General features: G+C 36.1%; 2 protein-coding genes across 4 annotated transcripts in view; one reads left to right on the plus strand and one right to left on the minus strand.

Moving 5' to 3' along the window:
• The window catches only part of LOC117325160, a 19,962-nt gene extending 12,273 nt beyond the window's left edge, over positions 1–7,689 (minus strand). The window contains exons 1-5 of the mRNA XM_033881147.1: positions 7,478–7,689; positions 6,649–7,106; positions 3,188–3,676; positions 2,803–2,923; positions 1,106–1,233 (exon numbers count right to left, since the gene is read on the minus strand). Of these exons, the coding sequence (XP_033737038.1) occupies positions 1,106–1,233; positions 2,803–2,923; positions 3,188–3,676; positions 6,649–7,078 (1,168 nt within the window). The 5' untranslated portion in view covers positions 7,079–7,106; positions 7,478–7,689. The remainder of the gene's footprint in view (positions 1–1,105; positions 1,234–2,802; positions 2,924–3,187; positions 3,677–6,648; positions 7,107–7,477) is intronic.
• The window catches only part of LOC117325168, a 21,720-nt gene continuing 4,879 nt past the window's right edge, over positions 7,652–24,492 (plus strand). For 2 of the 3 annotated variants that reach the window (XM_033881159.1, XM_033881177.1), the window contains exons 1-12: positions 7,652–7,777; positions 8,910–9,199; positions 9,506–9,665; positions 13,827–13,957; positions 14,985–15,020; positions 16,735–16,864; positions 18,101–18,237; positions 18,498–18,878; positions 19,347–19,393; positions 19,669–19,682; positions 22,104–22,184; positions 23,814–23,959. In XM_033881159.1, coding sequence (XP_033737050.1) covers positions 8,926–9,199; positions 9,506–9,665; positions 13,827–13,957; positions 14,985–15,020; positions 16,735–16,864; positions 18,101–18,237; positions 18,498–18,878; positions 19,347–19,393; positions 19,669–19,682; positions 22,104–22,184; positions 23,814–23,959 — 1,537 coding nt within the window. In that variant the 5' untranslated portion in view covers positions 7,652–7,777; positions 8,910–8,925. The remainder of the gene's footprint in view (positions 7,778–8,909; positions 9,200–9,505; positions 9,666–13,826; positions 13,958–14,984; positions 15,021–16,734; positions 16,865–18,100; positions 18,238–18,497; positions 18,879–19,346; positions 19,394–19,668; positions 19,683–22,103; positions 22,185–23,813; positions 23,960–24,492) is intronic. The other variant, XM_033881168.1, reaches the window with a different exon arrangement.

The raw sequence follows: 24,492 nt of genomic DNA on the forward strand, positions 1-24,492 counted from the left end.
TGCCAAATTATAAAACATCAGATGATCATCTATCTATATAAACATTAGATGACCATCTATCTATCTAAACATTAGATGATCATCTATCTCTCTAAATATCAGATGATCATCTACCTATCTAAACATTAGATGATCATCTACCTATCTAAACATTAGATGATCATCTATCTAGATAAACATTAGATGATCTATCTATCTAAACATTAGATGATCATCTACCTATATAAACATCAGATGATCATCTATCTATATAAACATTAGATGATCATCTACCTATATAAACATTAGATGATCATCTACCTATCTAAACATTAGATGATCATCTACCTATCTAAACATCAGATGATCATCTACCTATCTAAACATCAGATGATCATCTATCTATATAAACATACGATGATCATCTATCTATCTAAACATCAGATGATCACCTACCTAGCTAAACATTAGATGATCATCTACCTATCTAAACATTAGATGATCATCTATCTATCTAAACATCACATGATCATCTATCTATATAAACATTAGATGATCATCTACCTATCTAAACATTAGATGATCATCTACCTATCTAAACATTAGATGATCATCTACCTATCTAAACATTAGATGATCATCTACCTATCTAAACATTAGATGATCTACCTATCTAAACATTAGATGATCATCTATCTATCTAAACATTAGATGATCATCTACCTATCTAAACATAAGATGATCATCTATCTATCTAAACATTAGATGCTCGTCTACCTATCTAAACATTAGATGATCTACCTATCTAAACATTAGATGATCATCTATCTATCTGTGAGGCTACAGTTAGTCTTTCCCTCATTGAGCCTATACACACTATATATACTATAACTACAGTGTATTATTAGTTACCTGTATTCTTAGTGGAGCAGTCCACACAAATCTTCCTTTGTTTTCTTAACTTCTTACAATATTTATTTTTTCTTTTATAAATGCATTTATTTTTTCTATGAAATTTTTTAAAAATATCTATACAAGTAGTAGAGGTTTTGATAGCTAAGATATAGTATTTGGGGACTAAAATTGTGGTTTCACTTGTCCAGTGTGCTTAAAACATTGCACTTACTTGTTTTCTTTAACAGATGTTCAGCGCATTCATCAATCTTTATTCCCAGCAGCCTAATGTTAGCTAGACTTTTGACGAGGCTTTCATATCGTGCTGGACTTGAAGCATTAAAAGCGACTTTCATTTTACTGGAAATAAAAGAAAACAAAATATTACTCTAATATACACTGTATATGTAAAGATTATTTATAATCAAAACATTTCTCCTACTCTGGAAAATTAGAGCAGTTGTATGCTGTCACAAAAACAATCCTGCCCCCTTTTATACAGTTTGCTGAGATTCAATCCCCTTTATAAAAGGTTAACACATACCTTATATTTGAGTTATGTAGTTCAAAGGGATCCTCATATATACATCATACTTTTCCATAAGATATGTTATAACGGGATGTTATCTACAATGTTTTACTGACTTAACTGTAATCAAAGGGCCAAAGGCCCTGAAAAAAACATCAGAGTCTGAGGTCATAAAATAAGGAATTCAAAATTGGATTTTATAGTCAGACAGCTGCATTTGTATTAAATGAAATGTCTTGATCTGGTTATTCCTATTCTATACATATTCAAGAAAACATGTTTAACATATTTATCTGCTGAAAACTTTCCAATAGCTGAGTATAGTTCTTTCCCCGACCATTTTCTTAAATGTTTGTGGAAGATTATTGATATACTTCTGAATCAGTAAAGCTGCTTGTAAACTTTGAAAAAAATCAACTGAAGGACAAATCATGATCAGTCTATTAGTATTAACGGTTACATGTACAACATGCAGAGATAAAATCCAAGATGTACACAGCCTAATGTTTTTTTTTAATTTATATTATAAGATGTTAATTAGGCCTAGCAAACATCTATTTTATGACCCTAGTAACATCGAAAATGCAAATATTTCAGCTCCGATAGAAAACTGCGGTCGCGCTGTTGGTCACGCTGTCCGACGAGACATATAAAGGCCTACAGTTTTGACAAACAAGACGTCAGTACATCAGTCACAGATCATAATCGTTATATTCTTTTCAAATAAACAAACAATAATCTTATTTAATAAAATCCTCATGAAAAACGGCAATGTAGTTTGTTACAACTTGCCTTCAATTCATGTTGATATTTCTTGCGTATTCTAGTGACATAAAAATAAATATGAAACTGTGAACGGTCGCTGGTTTAGTTACATTAGACATAACCGCCATTTTGGTTGATAAGTGATGATCACATAATTAGTCATGTGACAGCTGAAGTTCCCATGGAATGTATGGTTGTAAAGCTATTATAGAATTGTAAACATTTGACTACGTAAACATGGTTGGTTTTAGGCTTATATGAAATGTTCTTGCATATGAACATATGAGTCTAAGACATGTGGATAGTTTCTCTGTGGACGCATGTAAATTTCCACGACGATCAAGCTAAATTTTTTTACTTTCGTTTTCAAGCCAAGATTGAGACAGAGCTATGTAATCCTACGCCAACAAAATTGCATATACTGATGAGGAAAATGTTTATATTTAAAATTTATAATAGTGTAGAACACCAAACATTCATATTTCATTTTTAATAATTGCAGTAAACATGGGAACCATCAGTTAAATTGCTGTTAAAATAGGAACTATATTAGGCTGCAGATGTATATTATTTGTATCACAGGAAAGAGAAGTTGTTAGCTGACCCTAATACATTGTAATAAAAACAATTCTTACCCCAGGGTTCGCATCCCACTGTCATCTTCAAAATCAATATGGATTTCCTTTGCTTTGCAAAGGCATAGGAAAAAGTCATCAGTTTTAAAGTGTCTCACTTCCACATCACCCATAGTGACGACTGGAAATGAAAATGTAACATGTTGTAATTTATCTCTACTTATTTACTCTTACTATCAACATAAATAAATTTACAAATTTCAAATTAATCAAATCGAAGTTAGCAGGGGCTTGACCAGTAAGAGTTCTTAAAGTGATATCCTAGTTGTAATTATATATAAACTAAATCTGCCAAGGGGTTCATGTGATCAGGTAAATTACTTTTATTTATGTTTGTTTGATAAAGAAATCACAGTGCGATATAGATTGTAGTTAGAATTAATACCCAGGTTATCCCATTCCTTAGTCATGGCTTCCTCGTCAGCCTTTCTCCTTGCTTCAGCCCTGGCTCTTGCTTCAGCTCTGGCTTTAGCTTCAGCCTCCGCCTCAGCTTTAGCTTTTGATTTAGTACTCTTTCCAGCATCCTTTTTATCACTCTTTGATTTATCAGCTTCCTTTTGATCTTCATCAGGTTTTTTCTCAGCTTTCTTTAAGTCTGCTTTATCCTCTCCTTCATCCTTTTCTTCAGTTTCCTCCTTTTTGACATCAGCACTTTCCTTTTTGTCAGCATTGTCTGCATCGTCACCTGTAACTTCAGCAGCTTTGGCATCATTCCCCTCTGAATTTACCACCTTACCTCCTTCTTTTTGACCAGCATTTTTTTCTGAGGTTTCTGTTATTTCAGTTGCATTCTTATCTTTAGAAGTCTCTGTATCTTTAGAATCAATATCAGAGGTTGTACTTTCTTTCTTTGAATCTTCTTCATTTTCTGGTGCTGAAACAAGAATGTCTTATAATTTAAATTTTTCTAATTATATTTTTCTATGAACAACTTGCAGCTTGCAGTCACAATTCATTTTCCTAGATGTATTGGCTGTAATGGGAAAACAAGAGGCACTTATGGCCTGAATCTCTCACCTGTACCAGTTTATTACTGGGAGATTTAATTGATATCCATGTGAGTTTCAAAATAGATTAGTTCTTTATTCAGATTTTACCTTATATTTGTAATATGAATGGTGTAGAGCTTTTGGTTATTGAGAAATCATTTGAAGTTTTTAACATATTTGGCCCTAGTGACATTGAAAGTGGGTAAAGATCATTCATTTATACAAAATTGGTATGTAGCTTGTGACGATAGTTATCGTATAAACTTTAACATAAATAATGGTCACCCCCATTCTGTATAATGAGTGCTCCCTTGTTGTGTACATGATAACTACGTTATCAGTTTGTGTGAAGACCATGCCTGTTTTTACAATGTGAAGAATACACCGGCACCTGCCGACTGAAGTTATTAGCATCAAATCTGGTTGTCTATTCAAGCTTGAACGACGCTACATAGCTCTTAATCCCAAAATGCTACAGGCCCAAAATCAGTATCCTAGGCCTTAATACTATGAAGAAGTTTGAGGATTTGCATACATTGTACATACATTTTATGATTTGTATGACCCCTGTGATCTTGGAAGTAGATTTAAAAGTCATTCATTTGAACAAACTTATTAGTAGCCCTTTATCCTAGCATGCCATTGATATGCTTAATATCATTACTGGGCTTTTTAGTTACAAGTATCAAGAAAAAGTTGTTTGAATGGAAAACTTTACAATGGACAGATGCTGCACCACATAGATATATATAATGCATTACATGTATATTCATACAAATTATAGTGATCATAGGACCTGAACCACTTGATCACCAGGTTATTTCAACTATTTCAACTATTTTGACACAATATTCACACAATAATATTTTTAAATAGCCATGCTAATATTGAGTACAATGTATAAATGAGCAATAGTACAATTACAACCCCAATCAATGTTTTGGTTGAAAACACTCAAAACAAAAAACAAAAAGAAAACAAAAACTAAAAAGGTTTATTTTTGTGTGTGTGTTTTTTTATGTACAATATTCCATTACCCCCTTACTGGTTATCGATTCCCCTCTGTTCCTTATGGGACCAAAGCAAGTCCTATATTATAACATTGATTTCCCTTCACCCAAGGATACATGTATTCCAAATCAATTATGGTTATGATGACATTCACTCTAACCCCCATCCCTGTGGCCCAAGGGTACAAATTCTCTTTTTATACAAACCCCATTCACCCAAGAACATTCCAGAAGAAACCAATTGTAGCTATTGCAAATTTGCTATTAATCATGATAATGACTTTAAGTGATATTCTTAACAATTAACTTAGATCAACTCTAAAGCCAAACTTCCTTTTACCACACAGGGAAATCAATGTTAAGTATATTTAATGATGTTATAGATTTGCTTTGATGTCATTAACATTTACTCTGCAATAAGACCTGGGAACAACACATAATCTATGACTCCAAGTCAAGGACCAGGGTTGACTTATTACAGCACACTGAAATTGTATTTGTTGGGTGATTTTACAGGGCTCAAAATGGCATCTGTTTGGTGGACATGGCTCATTAAATTCACCATTGGCAATCAGTTATTGACCTGTAAGGCGCCTGCATGGTGACCAGAAAATTTTAAAAAATGTGTCCAACAACCATATTCAAAATAAACAGTTCACTTATCACAATCCAAAACATATGCTTTGTAAAATGGCTGCAGTTTGAACCACTGCATGAGTTTCAATATGATGTGATTTCATTAAACTGCATGAATGTGTGTAATTTGCAATTAAGTTATTTTTCAAAGGTTTCTGTCAATGCTTGAATGACATTAATTACAATCCAAAACGTTACAGACAGATGTTATTGTATACTGAAAAGTTAATAAGAAATTAAGACAACTGGGCCGGGCGACCCAACTTTTCTGGTAGCCCAATAGGTCGCCTGGTGAAAACATTTACTTTATATTGAGCCCTGTTTTATTGAACAGCAATAAATATGGATGTGCTTGTTTATACTACTGTGGAAGTTGGTGTATTTTGTATGTCAGACCCAGCCGTGGTGGAGTGTGTGTGCCTTCTATGTATGAAGTTGAGTGTAAGTAATTGTATTTGAATGCAAGATCATAACATTTATATGAACTACCTTTCTAAGTTCTTTTGTATTAACTGTTTTCGGCTATTGTTAGGGACGGACCTGTCATGCTTTCTTTCTACTTTCACTTTCCATTCTGAACCTCTCCTGTAAACTGTCTCCTCATTGGCTATCTCTATTTCGGCATCTGATTGGATACTTTAGTTATATAACGTAATGTCTTCTGTCATAACTTCAGTCTGTATAGTAGCTCCCAGAGCTGATACGACTCATTTTCTTTCCGATTCTCCTATTGACTGGTCTGTGTGTAAGGTGGGTGTTGTCTTATAATGTATGTCCTGTACTGTCCTGGCGTAGCCATGCTGGCTGACCTATATATATATGTGTGTGTCTCATTTATACCTGTAACGTTATACGTATACATGTAGGGTGTATGTAAGTCCCCTCGATAGCCGGTGTGGTGTGCTAGGGGCTAGCTAGCTGTGTACTCATTTATTATTGTATCTTGTCGTCTCTTTCTCACTGTAATAAAATATTGAATGTTAAATGTGCGTTACTTATTACTACACGGAACCCCAAACAGAACCTGGGTATAGGTGTGCAGTATAGGCGCAGTCCTACTACACTACTACTAGGCATGAGGTTATTCATTATTCAATATTGTAGGATAAACACATTATACACTTGTAATTCCATTGAGTTTCAAGAACACACATGCAAGATTGCCTCATAAATACAGTACAGAAAACCTTCAACTTTAAATAAATATTTACCATCAGTTAATGTTGGATCTTTTTTCTGGTCACCTTCAGCAGATTCTCCCATTCCCTCCTCCTCATTAAATTCTTCATCATAACTAGCTTCCAAGTCGTCTTCCATGTCACCTTCATGTGCATCGTACTTAGGACCAGTAGGTATATCACTGTCATCGATCTGTAGGTCATGATCAATCTCTCCCCCATCATCACCATCATGTTCAGATCCTGAGGCTTCATCTACAACATCCCAGTTATCTGTCATAAACATTTCTACTCCCTCTTCATCTTCCATTTCTCCTCCATGTTCCTCATCACCATCTTCCATTTCTTCAGTGTGCTCCTCATCAGCTTCCTCATCCAACTCTTCTCCTAGTTGTTCAGCTCCTTCATGCTCACTCTCAACATTTGCAGGTTCTGTAGCTGTGTCCTCTACTGGGGTTGACATTTTTAAAACCGAAGAATCAGTGGCACTTCTGAAAATAAACAGTAGGAAATTATTTGCAATACATACAATATTGATATTGACATTTTAACAGTGGTCGACCACAGGGGCATATCTAGTCTTTAGGAGGTTCCGTCCAGTCTTATATTAAAAATAGCCAGCAATACCTACATTGTCTTGATATATATACTGAAGTAGGTATTTTTTTCTTCTTCAGTAGGACCTGCAGTATTGAAGCTGTAACATTGATATCCTCAGTAATACATGCCGAGACTTACAATGTGGCTGTAATTTGCGATATATTTAAGTAGTTCAGCAACTCATATGGTCAATAATCTTGTCAAGACAAAGAATAATTCATAAAATGTATCAATAATGAATAAGCAACAATACGAATATTACCACTGAGACAATGCCGACTGCAACACCACGCAGCTCTTATCTTAAGTTATCCCCCTGTCCTAAAATTTGCTCACAAGGTGGCGCAATAATATCTATCTTTTATAAATCCAGATAGCAGTTCATAGTGAAAAGAGTTCTATATATATTCCCAACGAAAAAGGAGAGAGAGAGAGAAAAAAAACGATGCTAACATATATGTTATTAAAAAAACGTTAAATGATCCGGATATTTTCTTCGTACCGGAAATGTTTCTAAAATTATATTGCACCGCCATTGTCACGTGTGAGAAGTAGCTTTCAGGTAATGTTTTGAGCCATATTTCATGGACTGTGTACAAATTATTCCAATCTTCTAAGTGTCTTCGATAAAATGTTAGCATTAATGATTTGATGGATCCAAACATGATAGCAAACATTAAAATGGAAATGCATCGGGCATGATCACCCGCTCCCCCGCCGCGGCTGCACCGGCCGACAACTTCCCTTTCACCCCCGCACCCTTATAAATTACCTAGCTAACCGCTTTCAAAATCGAGGAGTGTTGCATAATATATTACAATACTTAACATTGCTATCTGATACCAAACACCGCGTACTCACGCATTCATGTTACTCTATAAGGTAAACTGTGTAAGGAAACTGGCAATACAGCAAACTATTGATCATATATTGCATCATAACATAGAGCGGAACATAAGAGTAACTTAACAAAACCAAAACAATGAAATGTAAATTTGATGTATAACTGCAAATAGCTGAGTTCGGTGTAAAGTCATATAATGTGTTCCTTTTAAAAAACATCAACAGGTTGTATTAAGGTTATATTGGACAAGGAATCTTGACATTGTCCTTCCTTGAAATGGCTAAAAAATCTAAGTAGACACGAAACTAAACAGTAGGGTCGGTAGGGTTAGCAGAAACACATGTATATCTTCTGACTTGGTTTGGCTTATTTTGTTTAACGTCCTATTAACAGTCATTTAAGGACGGCCTCCCGTGCGTGCGACATGCATGCGTGTGATGAGTGCGTATGTGTGTTTTGGGAGGCTGCAGTATATATGTTGGTGTCAAGTCTCCTTGTGATAGGCCGGAATTTTTTCCGATTTATAGTGCTACCTCACTGAGGCATACTGCCGAAGACACCCAGCAGGACACCCCACCCGGTCACATTATACTGACAACAGGCGAACCAGTCGTCCCACTTCTTATATGCTGAGCACTAATAATATATATTTATACATATAGATCTATAATATATGCAGTTTGTTTCCATACTATTAATTGGAGATTTTTTGGCTGCTTTTGGAAAATTAAATTAATTTTGGAGTTTGCTAAAAAAAACTTGCTGCATTGACAATGCTGGACAGGCAAGACATATAATTCTGGGCTTGTTTGTAAAAAAATGTAGATGTTGTGTTTTTATTTCATTTAAGGCTTCACTTACTAAAGATGGCTGAAACAACAGAAAATATGGACACAAGTGAAGATATCAGTCAAGACATTGATGCAACAATTAATGAACTTTCTGAATTGGTAAAGGATGATGCTGTTGTTGGAGATAAAGAAGAAACCAAACAAGATGAGAACATGGATGATTCAACTGAGAAGAAAGCTGAAGAGGATTCCAAAGCAGAAGAGAAGGAATCTTCCGATGAGATGGCTAAAAAGAAGAAGAAAAAGCAAACTGTTGTTGATAAATCACAAAGACCACCTTTAGTTAGAGGTACTGGTAGTTAATTTGTTTAAAGTGATTTAGAAAAAGGTCAAAGTCAATGACACTATTACTCAACTTGTTCTTGATTATATATATTAAAAAAAATACATGTGAACAAGTATATTCTGACCACTCAGCAGAGGTCTTCAGACTTCTGGACAACCTCTTTGCAATATTTATTTATAATAATATCTTTTTTATTGGTATGAATTGCCTAATTTTAGTTTGTCCGGTATTTGATTATCATAGTTTGCCTGGTATTTCAGTCAGTTTGTCTGGGAACATCTGTCTATCATGTTAATTTTTTTTTTAAAGCTGTTCAAGGTGAAGTGATCATCAATAAATTTAAAATGAAAGATGCCAAGATGAAGGACTTCCTGACTGTTCTCAGCAAATCTGATAGCTTTGTCTTCGAGTACAACACTGAGAGCACACAAAGCAGTCAAACCGAGGAAAACAGGAAATTCAGGATTGGGTATGTATATGATATCAGTGTGCCAATAATTTTTGCCTACCTGAGGTAAAGTGTACTTCTCCAATTGAAATTTCAAGGGTACAGACAAGATATTCAGGGTACACCACATGTAACCAGTTTATCAGCAGGATTACAGACTTGCTGTGTGCATCCCTTCTAAACCTAGACTTGTATGGATCTGTGTTGGTGTGTTTGAAAATAAAGTTTAATCTACAATGGTCTTAAATATGAAAATTACATGTATATGGTATCTGTTGACATGAATCATACATTCTGCTAGGTGTACAAATTTGTTAATCTATAGAAGTAGAAATAATTAGGTTTGGTTGTTTTGTCTGTTATGTCTAGACCTATCAGCCTGAAGATATGAAACATTATTCAGGTTAGGGAATTACCTAGATCGGGACCATAATCAGCCTATCAAATAGAAGTTCAAAGTTAGCAGGGGAATGCGGCATGTCTGGAAACAATGATAGGAAAGATTTTGCCCTTTAATAGATGTAAAAGCAAATTTTCTCCAGGCTCTTTGAATTTAAAACTAACATTTCACAGTTTATTAAACTGTATTTTATGTGTGCAGTATATTCAATACTTACATTTTCATAGTTTATACAACTGTTTTTAGAACACCTGAGCAAAGCTTGGTGACCTTTTCCAATCCAGCTTTGTCCATCGTCGTCTGTTGTTATTTAACATTTTCACATATTCAACTTCAAATTCCCAAAAACGCCAGAACTATTTTTGATGAAATTTTGTAGAAACCTTCCTTGGATAAAGGCTCCTGAGGGGCCTGAGGGCGGGGTCAAAAGGGGTCAAATTGATTGATATTTCAAAAAACCTTCTTCTCAAGACCAAGATATGGCAGAATGAAATACTCTTCATGGATGAAAAGTTCTTAAGGTGCATTATCAAAATTGTAAATTTTATGGCCTCTGGGTTTCACATCCCTAGCGTCCCGAAGGGGTTGGGATTCAAAAACTATAAATGGACCAGCTGATCCCCAGGGGGCTGAGGGGTGGGTCTAAAAGGGGTCAATTTTGCTAAAGATATGTACGGTAAACCTCTGATTAGTTTGAACACGCGAATAGTTTGAACACACATTGGCTATATTGATATAAACGACTTCTTCTCTGAAACCGAGCAATGCCTGTCACTCATATTTGCCTGGTAGCATCACTATGGGGTTGGGATTCAAAATTGTACAAATGATGGGACTGACCCCCCAGGGGCCTGAGGGGCGGGGCCAAATGTGGTCAATCTGGCTATATTCATATAATTGACTTCTTCTCTGGAACCAAACAATGGATATCTCTCATATTTTACTGGTAGCATCACCTTGGGGTAGGAATTTGAAATTGTACAAATGACGGGGCTGACCCCCTGGGGTCTGAGGGGCGGGGCCAGAAGGGGTCAGTTTTACAGAATTGATATAAACGACTTCTGCTCTGAAACTAAGCGATGGATATCGCTCATATTTGCCTGGTAGCATCACTTTGGGGTGGGGATTCAAAATTGTACAAATGATGGAGCTGACCCCCTGGGGACCTCTGGGGCGGTGCCAAATGAGGTCAATCGGGCTATATTGATATAAACGACTTCTTCTCTGAAACCGAGCTATGGATATCGCTCATATTTGTCTGGTAGCATCACTATGTGGTGGGCATTCAAAATTGTACAAATAATTGGGCTGATTCCCCCGGGGGGCTGAGGGGCGGGGCCAAATGTGGTCAATTGGGCTATATTGATATAAACGACTTCTCTTAAACTAAGCAATGGATATCTCTCATATTTGCCTGGTAGCACCTACTTGGGGTAGGAATTCAAAATTGTACAAATGGTGGGGCTGACCCCCTGGGGGTCTTAGGGGCGTGGCCAAAAAGGGCCCGTTTGGCTTGATTGATATAAACGACTTCTCCTCTGAAACCAAGCAATGGATATTGCTCATATTTGCCTGGTAGCACCCCCTTGGGGTAAGGATTCAAAATTGTACAAATGACGGGGCTGACCACCTTGGGGCTGAGGGGCGGGGCCAAAAGGGGCCAGTTTGGCTAAATTGTTATAAACAACTTCTCCTCTGAAACTAAGCAATGGATATCTCCCATTTTTCTAGAAAAACAATATTTTTTAGCTAGTAATAGTTCGAACTCTGGTTGTTTTATAACTGACAAAATTTCGCATAGTTCGAAGTTGTCAAATGAAGAAGGTAAAGTAAGATTTCTTTCGGCAAACTCCATTGAAAGCTCGCTACGACCCGGCCCCGACGACCAGCCCAGAAAAAATGCCCAAGACTTAAATTTGATCAACAGGCACATTTAGGTTATTACATTGTATGCTTGATCATTAGAATGCGTCTGATTTAATATATGCCACATATTTTAGCGTTAATTCAGTTTTTTTACATTGCAAAATACACCACGCACGTGACGGCTGATTGCAAATTTAGGCCCTGACAATGTATAAATAACATGCAATATTTGTATTCGCGCTGTATGGCAAACTAAGAAATCATCCGTGCATTTTCAAATATAACTAGTGTTAACTTAGCATTATGATTATTTAATTGTGACTGGACATCTCTTAATTATTGCCAATCAAGGTATTACCTGAAAACCTGCAACCTCATGCTAGGTAGGCAGGCCACGCGAGGTGTCGCTTGCGGTAAAGTTGAAAGGACCGGCTGCCCGGTCGTGCTGAGTGACGTGATCAGCATTCATATCCAGTCAAAACAGTCCACAGGTGTCCCAATTAGTGATGGATAATTTTGCAGCTATCAAATATGTTTGGTAGATAATACCACAGTCAGACTGGCCATATTTAAAAGCAGACATGTTCTGACCTAATTTTATCAGCATATATCGCCTATTTTTACAGTAGTGCTTTCGTAAACGCAACAGGTTATGTAGACTATGCTTTCGATATATTAAAGAGACCATTTATTACAATAATATAGCGATAGTTTCTGATTGAGATAAAAAATATAACCATGCGGAGATTATACTGTACAAATGTTAAACTTTTGTGTCACAAATGAAATGTGTACTGTACTGTTTTGGGGCCTATAGCTACGCATTGCCCGAGCGGCTTCGCACAATAATCATCATAATTATCGCGAAACGAAGAACGTTTAACGATCGATTAACATTGAATTAAATTAAAATACTATCATTTTACTTATTTATAAAAGTGCCATTGTTCAGACCGCCGTTGTTACGTATCAGATTTACAATGTGTTTGTGTCTCTGCCAAGATTTTCACTGATATAGGCTCGGATAGTTCGAACTCGCGATTAATTTCTGAAGCATAATTTTGAATAATTCGAACAGGTTCATAAATATTTATTTGATTTTGTTCGAACTAACCAGAGGTTTACCGTAAACGACTTCTCAGAAACAGAGTTATGTACATCGCTCATATATGATTGTGTAGCGTCTTTATGGGATAGGGATTCAAAATTGTATAATTGGTGGGGCTAACCCCCGAAGGGTCTAATGGGCAGTCCCAAAATGGGTCCACATGGCAATATTGATATTGTTGACTTCTTCTCTGGAACTAAGTAATGTATGACATTGATATTTCAGTGGTAACATCCCCAGGACAACTAATGGGTTGACACTCCCCCACCTCTACTCCCTGGGGTCTGAGGTATTTTCCCGCCCTTGAAGACTTAGTTCCTTTGTTATATCTTTGAAACCATCTAGATCCCATCCCATGACCATAAATAGCTTTGCTGAAGTTGCTGGGCATCAAGAGATGAATACAATCCTAATGTAAAAATAGGCCTTGGGTCTTTTCCCACCCCAAGGGACTTATAGTTTCTTTAAATACAATCATGTTGAATCTTGACATTGTTTCTGGGTTATATCTTTAAAGCTTTTGAGATCCATAGAACATAAACATTATTTTGATGTTTGCTCAAATAAACCAGGTGAGCAATACAGGCCCTCTGTGCCTCTTGTTTATGTGCTTGGCACTGAATTTTTGAGTTTATAAATTAATCTTGATATGGATCATGCACAAATAAGGTTTTGACACAGATTTTGATCAAGTGTTTTGTACTGGTTTTCATGAACTTTATAATAACATATCACTAATTTTAAATCTAATCATTGTCAATGTTTCTTTTAATGTATTAAATCAATTACATATTTCCTTGGTTTGCAGAAAAATAAAACTCACCTATACTGCAAAAAAAGATTTCAAGGCTCTGTCTATCATCAACATTCTAGCAGACCTGGTAGACTTTGATCCTGATATTGAAATAACTGCACCAGACTCAATAAGGAATGAGTTGGGTAGGTGAAGTTTACAAAATGCTGCATTGTAAGTAAAAATAGCTAATGTAAATTTTGAAATGGCCACATATATTACTGGGTGGCAATTAGAAAGATTTTTGTACTTGACAGCTGTAGGTAAAGTGTGATCCCACCCTGTGTCAAAACAGTAAACCTATACAGAGACATTTTTAGGTCACCTGACAAAGTCTCAAGTGACCTGTTCTAATTGCCATTTGTCCGTCGCCTTGCGCCGTCCATCCGTAAAAAATACATTTCCGACTTCTCCAAAACAAAAGTCAATGAAATTTGGCAGGAAGCTTCTATGACTAAAGGTCAACCAAAATTGTGAATTATATGTTGGCCCTGACTGACCCCCAGGGGCTGATGGGTAGGGCCAAAAAGGGTAAAATTGACTGAAATTTCAAAAATCTTCTTCTCAATACCCAAATAAGATAGAATCAAATTGAAATACTCTTCATAGATGGAAGGGTCTTAAGGTGCTTTACCAAAATTGTAAATTTCATGACCCTGAGGTCTCACGTTTGCCACCGGGGAAGGGGTAAACTTTACTCTATTTTATGTTGGGAAATCACATTTTTGACTATCATTTGTTTGATTTCTATTGGAATTCATTCTAACTTGGTTAACATTATCAGCATGGGATGACAACTTAATGGTATACAAATGTTGGCCCTGACTGACCCCTTGGACTGATGGGTGGGGCCAAAAAGGGTCAATTTAAATTAAATGAAATATTTCAAATCTCAGTTGACCATTAAGGCCCATGGGCATCTTGTTAGTTTTCTTGTTTTAGACCCCAACATGCTTGAAGCAAATGCTCTCAAGGCTTAAATCTGTATGCTAGATATTATTTTATGTGGTTTTATGTGTTGTATTTAACATTTTGAGTAATGGTTTTGTTTGCCAGGTTAAAAAAATCTCTGTATGATACAGAATTTAGGTGACCATTAAGGCTGTTGTGTTTCTTGTTTATTATTTCTTTATTTATGTGCTCTAGATAATTTTTTTTTCTTTGGTTGAACAGATGCTGAGCTTTATGGAATACGAAGAAGCTTGCTAAGTATGTACTTATTAAGTGTACTTTATTTGGTACATCATACAACAGTCCCAGATTTTTCAGTTAACACACAATCACTACTCACCCAGACTTGCTGTTAATCCTTAATTGACACATTTAGAATGTAAATTAGACACACCACTTTATCATGCAATGTAATGACAAAAGAAATTCAGATGAAAGTCAAAATCATTTTTATTTTGATACTGCAAAATTATTACACAATTTATGATCTGATATAAAAGTATTAGATACAGTATGCTACTACTAACTTCTTCATTCAATAATGGGTTTTTTTCTGAAAAAAAAGTTTTATATAACTTGGAGAATTTTTCTTTATTTACACGAAAATGTTTGGCAATATTGCTTATCAGGTGGAACCTGATTAGTATCATTCAATTTTTTTAGTCAAGCAAATTCTTGTACATATACACAGGACATGCATGTAATTATAGTAAAAATAAACATTTTTCTGTTTTTACCAAAACAAAATGCTCAATATACAGAAAAAATATACTGCAATACAGAGTACACAATTTACATCAGAACAAAGTTAGGTTTAAGTACACATTTCTAGAAAACAAACTTTCCGCTATAAGTTACCTATCCATGTTAGGCTTTGTGAAGGAATATCTACAGCAAACTGCCACAGAAGAGGAGGACACTGAAAAAGGATGACATGCACAAATAAACAGTTTAAGGGGATATATCTGGAATTAGAAGTATGAGTAGTCAGTTTGTGTGACCTGAAGATGACAAGTGACTGGAGGTTAGCCTCTGGCCACACAGTCTAGAGGAGTTTGGTCAGCCTCTTTGGATGCATCAAAAGGTCAAATATGGAACTTTGAACTGCAAAGTGTGTTTGGTATAAAGGAGAGGTCTGTCAAACTAGAAGCTGGTCTTTTCCCTCACAACTTAAATGCATCAACGAATACCCAACAATCCTCTTGCTGGTGATGTGAATTTCCAGTATAATAAGTAAATGCTGTGTGGCATTTGTTCACCGAGTGACAGGTAGCATCAGTGATGTGTTCATGAGCTGTACACATTCTGATACCATGGTTTTATATAAATAATTGTATTGTTCACTCTAGATATTAAAACTTCATTTGAATGTAATGAAAAGAGCAGACTTGATACTCTGTATCTTGATATTTTAACATCCATTGCACTTAAGTTTGTGATTTAGATATTGACATCAGTTTCAGTGATGTTCATAATACATTATATATATATATTCTGGCAATGCATGTATATAGCATATGAAAAAATTGAGCTTTGAATGTTGAATTTGTCTAAATGCATACATGTATGCATTTGATTTCACTATGACCAGCAAATCACAGCAAACTTGTATACCACAGAGGTTTACATTTGCTTGTATGTCATGATGATGATGATCATCATCTTGGTTGTATTATAAATTCCCCATATCTTAAAAAAATATGAAAGTTAATTGTTTGCAGATATTTTTTATCTGTTTTGATCCTATAAAATGAAGTCAAACTTCTCAATCCCTATATGAGGACCATGTTCTCAAATATATTAGTTTTTGTTTATCCTTATGATTATCTGGTCATGAACCAGCCAATCAAAAAAAAATGTGACAAAATAAGACAACTGGTCATATTGTCAAGGCAACACCTCTCCAGCCACAGTAACTATGGTTACTCTGGTTAGAAGCAATATGTCTATATGGATAGTTTGTCAATTTCAGATCAGGCTAAAGATAAAACTTTGTATGTAAACGACATAACAAATGCTACCTCAGAGGAGTTCTTACGGGCCTTAGTGCCTGATTGTACCAAAGCTCATATTCCTGTAGACTCAGAGGGCAACAAACTTGGGTAAGTATTCCTCCAAACTTGGTGGACGGACTGTCAAGTAAATACATTGTAACACATGCTGTCAATGATGATACATATACTTATTGAACAAGTAGTTAATTTATTATGTTTATTAGCCCGCCATCAGATGGTGGGCTTTTAAAATTGCTTTTTGTCCAGATTCCAGTCGTCTTTCAATGATTTTTGTTATTTCTATTTTTAAACAAATTTTTATTGATATTTCTCAGACTTCATATGTGTAGAAATATAGGTTCCCCTTGGACCCTGTTTACCTTGTATTCCATTTTGAGACTGATCGGAAAACAAGATGGCCCACAAACAACCGTTTTCAATTTTGACAGTTGAAGTTTGTTATTGCTATTTCTCAGAAAGTTCTTCATGGATCTTTCTCCTTGGTCCGTATAATTTTTGCATGTTTCATATTGAGTTCTTACTGAGATATGTCCTTAATTTCAGTTTGTTTATTCTCGTATTAGTTGAAGTTTGTTAACCCTATTTCTCAGGGAGTTCGTGATGGAGCTCTCTCAGATTTATTATGTCGGTTCCTCTTGTTTTCAAATGATTAAAAACAAGGAGAGAAAAGTGGAGAAAAATCAGTCTTAACAGATGGAGATCCAATAATGGACATTCGATGGTGGGCATCAAGATCCCTATCGATCTCTTGTTAAATTAAGTGTTCTAGATCATTCTCAGACTTGAGTATCGGATGATAATCTAACCTATATGTTTACAGTGCACACTTCATCATCCATTGACAGTTTATATTTCATAATTTTCATCGTTTATTTGAAAAGAAGGACCAACAGGTGCAATAATTATCATTAAGGCAATAGATAGATATATGTGAGTCTCTGTACTTTTAGAATCGTGATGCAACTCAGTAGATTTTTCTCAAAATGCTGAAATATAACTTAAGGGACCCTATAAAGGAGATAAGAGAATATCTGTAGGTGTCGTCTAAATGGGTGACTTCTTTTAACCAGACAGGACCCCGTAATCTGCAGACAAGTGAAATATTAGTACAAATTTCAATATTGAAGCTATTCCTGCCATATCATTTGAATTTAATCATTATGGGACTTTTCTGAATAATGTGATGTAATATCTAATATAAAAATCCAAAGTAACTTGTATCAAAATGAGTTGGTAATTCCATAAAAATCATTATTTGCTATAGTAAATGGTAAAGTTGGCCATGAACTTGAAATATAACATAGTTTTTTAATGCAATTGCAGTTGGGCAGTGCTGGAGTTTAGAAATGGCAAGGAGGCAGATGATTGCATGAAAACAGTCAAGGAAATCGAACTTGGGACTGATAACAAGGTTGTGATTAGTCGTGCAGAATCATCTGATCCTGCAGATGTGGAAAAAGGTTAGAAATTTTATGATTAAAATAACAGTTGTGCACCAAAATAGACATAAGACTTTAATTGTAAACAATAAAAGTGTTTAATTGACATTCACTATGGTAAGTTGTAGTATCACACTGTATAAAGATGGAAAAATTGAGTATCATTCTGAAAAAAAATCTGTCCAATTGTGGGCATACCTATCTGATATATATATATATATATATATATACAAAATATTAAATATGTTTTGAATTGGTGATAAATCCATATTTTTTTTCAGCTAAAGAGCTTCACAAGAACAAGCCCCTAAAAAGGAAAAAGGCTGTCCAGACACCTGCCAAAGACAAAAAGCGACTATGGAACCAGGGGCCGGGAATGCTGGGACCTCGTCCCCTGATTGGAGGCAATATGGGTAGAGGATGGTCACAGGGAGGAGGTGCATGGGCGGGAGGGAATATGCAGGGAAATTCCAGGCAGATGAACTATGACGGATTTGGCAATAAGAATGCAAAAGGAAGTGCCAATAAGCCTAGACCTAATACTGCCGGGAACTATGGAAAGCAGGGGTCATTTGGTGGTAACCAAGGCTATGGAAACCGGGGTTATGGAAACCAAAGTTATGGAAAACAAGATTTCAGGAACCGAAGTTTTGGAAACCAAGGTGTTTAAATATACAATTTATTATGAGACTCCAGATGGCAACAGTTATATGCAATGTTTATTAAATTGATCTAGATCATAAGATTCATAATATAGTAAGACATTATATTCGTAGGGATAAATATTTGGGATTATCTCCCTTCCCCAGCTTTTCAGTCCATTTATTGTTGTGGTTGTTGTCCCTGGCATGTTTTGTCTGGACTAGAAATCCTCCACATCTGATATGAATGGGAAGATATCTGTTTCTGCTGTGCTTCAGCAAGTTCTGAATTTATCTGTATTGATGTCATGGAAGTAAATTGTAAAATGAAAATTAAATCTAAACTTTGTATTACAAAATTGATTTTACTCAAATAATTTTGTAAGGAAAACCTAGCGACAAGTCTTCAACACAGGAAGACTCGAACTGCTCAATTCTAAAGTTTTATTTGTCTTGCATTGGTGGTTGAACATTCATTTATATTTTCAGATTGGGGTCACCAAGGGTATGATCGTCAGGGGAAATTCCAAGAAATGGTAAAGTTTGTAAATCTTTTACTCAAGTATTATATGACAGTGAAATGATATTTCTCATACTATATTAAGTCATGTACAGATTTATGTTGCGAATCATTACCTGGTTTCTAGTCCTAATATCTATTTTTTTAAATGATATCTTTAATTGTGATGTACATGTATTATAGATATTGTTCTGCTGAAGACTTCACTACATCAGCTTGCTAGCTTCTGTTGTTTCTATATACAGATTATTTTAAAGGAAAAAATCTGATCTTTTCTGTTGCATTTTTCAGCAGGACAGTTATGGGTAAGTATGTGGTTAGTTTATAAACTGTAATGATGGTTTTCAGAGTTTAATTCTTCTGGTTAATATCACAGTACTGAAGGTAGTACTTGTATGCCTCTTGATACTCTTGGCTTTTCTATATATGTTTATATGTTCAGGTCTAGAGAATGTAAATGTTATTTTACAAGGTGAACACCTCTAATATATGTGTGCAAACTAGTACATGCATTGGGGGGGGGAGGGGGGGGGGGGGGGGGGGATGCTTGAAGTGTATACTTTTTAGCTCACCTGCCCGAAGGGCAAGTGAGCTTATGCCATGGTGCGGCGTCCGTCGTCCGTCCGTCTGTCCGGCCATCCGGCCGGCCGGCCGGCCGTCCGGCGTCAACTTTTCATTTAAACAACTTCTTCTCAATAACCAAAAGGCCTAGGGACTTGATATTGGACCTGTAGCATGCTGGGGTGAAGGGCTACCAAGTTTGTTCAAATAAATGACCTTGACCTTCATTCAAGGTCACATGGGTTAAAAAAGCTATAATCTTCAAACGACTTCTTCTCAATAACGAAGAGGCCCATGGACCTGATATTAGGCCTGTGGCATGCTTGGGTTAAGGGCTACCAAGTTTGTTCAAATAAATGACCTTGACCTTCATTCAAGGTCACATGGGTTTAAAAAAGCTTTAATCTTCAAATGACTTCTTCTCAATAACCAAGAGGCCCAGGGACCTGATATTAGGCCTGTGGCATGCTTGGGTTAAGGGCTACCAAGTTTGTTAAAATAAATGACCTTGACTTTCATTCAAGGTCACATGGATCAAATAGGCTGTAATCTTCAAACGACTTCTTCTTGATAACTAAGAGGCCCAGGGACCTGATATTAGGCCTGTAGCATGCTGGGGTGAAGGGCTACCAAGTTTGTTCAAATAAATGACCTTGACCTTCATTCAAGGTCACATGGATCAAAAAGGCTATAATCTTCAAATGACTTCTTCTCAATAACCAAGAGGCCCAGGGACCTGATATTAGGCCTGTAGCATGCTAGGGTTAAGGGCTACCAAGTTTGTTCAAATAAATGACCTTGACCTTCATTCAAGGTCACATGGATCAAATAGGCTATAATCTTCAAACAACTTCTTCTTCATAACTAAGAGGCCCAGGGACCTGATATTAGGCCTGTAGCATGCTTGGGTGAAGGGCTACCAAGTTTGTTCAAATAAATGACCTTGACCTTCATTCAAGGTCATATGGATCAAATAGGCTATAATCTTCAAACGACTTCTTCTTGATAACTAAGAGGCCAAGGGACCTGATATTAGGCCTGTAGCATACTGGGGTGAAGGGCTACCAAGTTTGTTCAAATAAATGACCCTGACCTTCATTCAAGGTCACATGGGTCAAAAAGGCTATAATCTTCAAACAACTTCTTCTCAATAACCAAGAGATCCAGGAACTTGATATTAGGCCTGTAGCATGCTGGGGTGAAGGGCTACTAAGTTTGTTCAAATAAATGACCTTGACCTTCATTCAAGGTCACATGGATCAAATAGGCTATAATCTTCAAACAACTTCTTCTTGATAACTAAGAGGCCAAGGGACCTGATATTAGGCCTGTAGCATGCTGGGGTGAAGGGCTACCAAGTTTGTTCAAATAAATGACCTTGACCTTCATTCAGGGTCACATGGGTCAAAAAGGCTATAATCTTCAAACAACTTCTTCTCAATAACCAAGATGCCAAGGGACTTGATATTAGGCCTGTAGCATGCTGGGGTGAAGGGCTACCAAGTTGTTCAAATAAATGACCTTGACCTTCATTCAAGGTCGCATGGTTCAAAAAGGCTATAATCTTCAAACGTCTTCTCCTCAATAACCAAGATGCCCAGGGACTTGATATTAGGCCTGTAGCATGCTGGGGTGAAGGGCTACCAAGTTTGTTCAAATAAATTACCTTGACTTTCATTCAATGTCACATGGGTCAAATAGGCTATAATCTTCAAAAGACTTCCTCTCAATAACCAAGAGGCCCAGGGCCTGATATTAGGCCTGTGGCATGCTGGGGTGAAGGGCTACCAAGTTTGTTCAACTGAATGACATTGACCTACATTCAAGGTCACAGGGTTGAAATATTTTTAAATCTTGCCATAGCCAAGAGTCACCAAGACCTGATATTCTGCCAATAGTATGCTGGAATGAAGGACTAGAATATTTATTGACATGAATAAATCTAGCTTACTCTGATATTTGAATAAATTGGTTATCGGCATAGTATCTGTAGAAATAACTTCAATCAACTGCAAATTTGCTGTATAGCCAGGTGAGCGATACAGGCCCATTGGGCCTCTTGTTGTCCAAGCTTTCAAAAGGAAAAAATGAATTTACTTTGACATCAATAAGGAAAATATTGTCAAATAATAAAAACATTGAAAATTATGATTTTGTATTTTTAGAGGTGGTCGTGGGGATATGGAGGATGATAACATGCTGGATTTCTTACAATCTGCCATAATAGAGATGAAAAACAAGAAGAGGTATGCCCATTGATTGTATACTGCAGCCAACAATGTTGTAAATCCTTTCAATTCCATCATATGGTATACTCTCAGTTTGAACTTTGATAACAGTATCTAAGAATAATTAGAATCTTACATAGGCCTGTTCTGGGGACAGGGATATCTCAAACTGAGTGTAAGAGTTTGGCTGGCCAACATGAAGCTTGTTGAGTGCTGTCTGGCCAAACTCTTACAAGCGGGTTGAGATATCCCTGTCCATGGAACAGGCCAATGTTTGTTTATTTTTCTCACATACCTGGAAAAAAAAGTAACAGATATTGTAAAGTGTTGTGAAACCTTTTCATCAGGGTAAGCAAGTTTGTCCAAATGAATAACCTTGACTTACATTAAAGGTCACAGGGGTCCAGTAGGTTTAAATCTTTAAGCATTGATTTATCGATAGCCAAGAGATTCCGAGACCTGATTTTATGCCTATAGTATGCTGGAATGAAGTACTAGAACATTTATTGAAATAAACCTAGTCTATTCTGATATTTGAATAAAATGGTAATTAGCTAAGTATCTGCAGAAATCACCTAAATCAACCTTAAAAATTGCTGTTGAGCCAGGTGAGTGATACAGACCCATTGGGCCTCTTGTAAGTTTATGAGTGATACATATGTACATTTAACTACATCAAGAGTTAAGATACATGTGAGTGAATAGGCTATTTCTCAAAAAGTCTTTTGATCTTTCACAAATTATGTATGTAGGTTCCCATTGGTTCCTTGTTATGCATATTGCATTTTGGGACCGATCAGAAAACATGGCTGACAGGCACCCATATTGGATTTCTCAAAAAGTAATGGAAACATTTTCCTGAAATTTGATATATATGTTTCCCTTAGTCACTAGTTTTGCATATACCATTAAGAGACTGATTGGAAAACAACATGGCTGACAAGCTGCCATCCTGGAATTTGATAATTGAAGTTTATCACAATTTCTCATAAACTGCGAAAGGGATCTTCCTCCTATTTCATATGCAAGTTCCCCTTGGTCTGTAGTTATGCAAATTACATTTTGGGACCAATCTGAAAACAACATGGCCGACAAACAGCTATCTTGGATTTTGATAATTGAAGTTTGTTATCACTATTTCTCAGAAAGTTTCAATTTCATAGGTAAGTTTCCCTTGGTCCCTAGTTGTGCATATTGTATTTTGGGACTGATCCGAAAACAACATGGCTGACAGGTGGCCATCTTGGATTTTTTTACTATTGCAGGTTGTTCCTGCTCTTTTGTACTATTTCAAGTTATTAAAAGTTTTAAAAGAAGAGTGAAAGAAGGAAAAAAAGAGAAAAGATCAGTCTTTCATTTGACTGATATAGATCATGCAGTGTATGGGATTCCTTCGGGGATCTCATGTTATGAATAATTCTATGATTTTACTAGCTTAAAAGGTAACTTATTTGATTTTCAAGGATTCATTTAGTCTGCACAGTCAATTTCTGATAAATATATATAAAGTAATAGGTATCTGAGCTTTATGCTCCTCACCATTGCCTTATACAAGTGTATCAGAAGTAGGAGTCAGCCATTGGCTTACAGTTTTGGTGTTGGCCTTGTCTTGGTATTTCCATTCCATATGTATACATGTACTTGTAGTGCCAAGATGCAGCCCGGTGGAGATAGATGGGGAGGCAGTGGTGGCTACGGCTATAGCCAGTACGAGGGATTTGAAGATACTCCAAAGAGGAGACGAGATAACTGGAATGTACCATCGGACAGAAACTGGGGATCAGGTGGCAGGAGTAAGCATTTATAAAAATGTATATCTCTGTAGCAATTATATTTCACGTGTGTTACTTTTAACCTGTCAGATTGTTTTACATTTATCCTTAAACAATATGTAGTTATAGGTATGGGGTTGTTGAACTTTTTGGGAGATTATCAACAGGCAGTTTATATACCATATGTCCCGAAAGTGGACTTATTATAAACAATTTTGACAGATTGACATCTTTGATATGAAACAAGTTAGAAATAAAGAATCTTAAAGATTTTAAGTATATCTAATTGTTCAATTAATCAGTGAAAGCTTGAGCTTTAAAGATTTTAATCTTTTATGTGTTTAATCCTACCAAATAGTGATGTGTTTTTCATCGTTACTTCAACATTTAAGATGTAGCAAGTGTGATATTCTAACACTGTTCTTATTTGTGGTGGTGTATTTCCATCTGATTTCTTAGTAAAGTAAAGTTGGCTGACATTGTTATGATTTTTTATTACCAGAAAGGAGTTATTTGTGGAAATAGACATTCTGCCCTGTTAATATTATTATGAT

The sequence above is a fragment of the Pecten maximus genome, chromosome 1, assembly GCF_902652985.1.
Source record: "Pecten maximus chromosome 1, xPecMax1.1, whole genome shotgun sequence".
Lineage (NCBI taxonomy): Eukaryota > Metazoa > Mollusca > Bivalvia > Pectinida > Pectinidae > Pecten > Pecten maximus.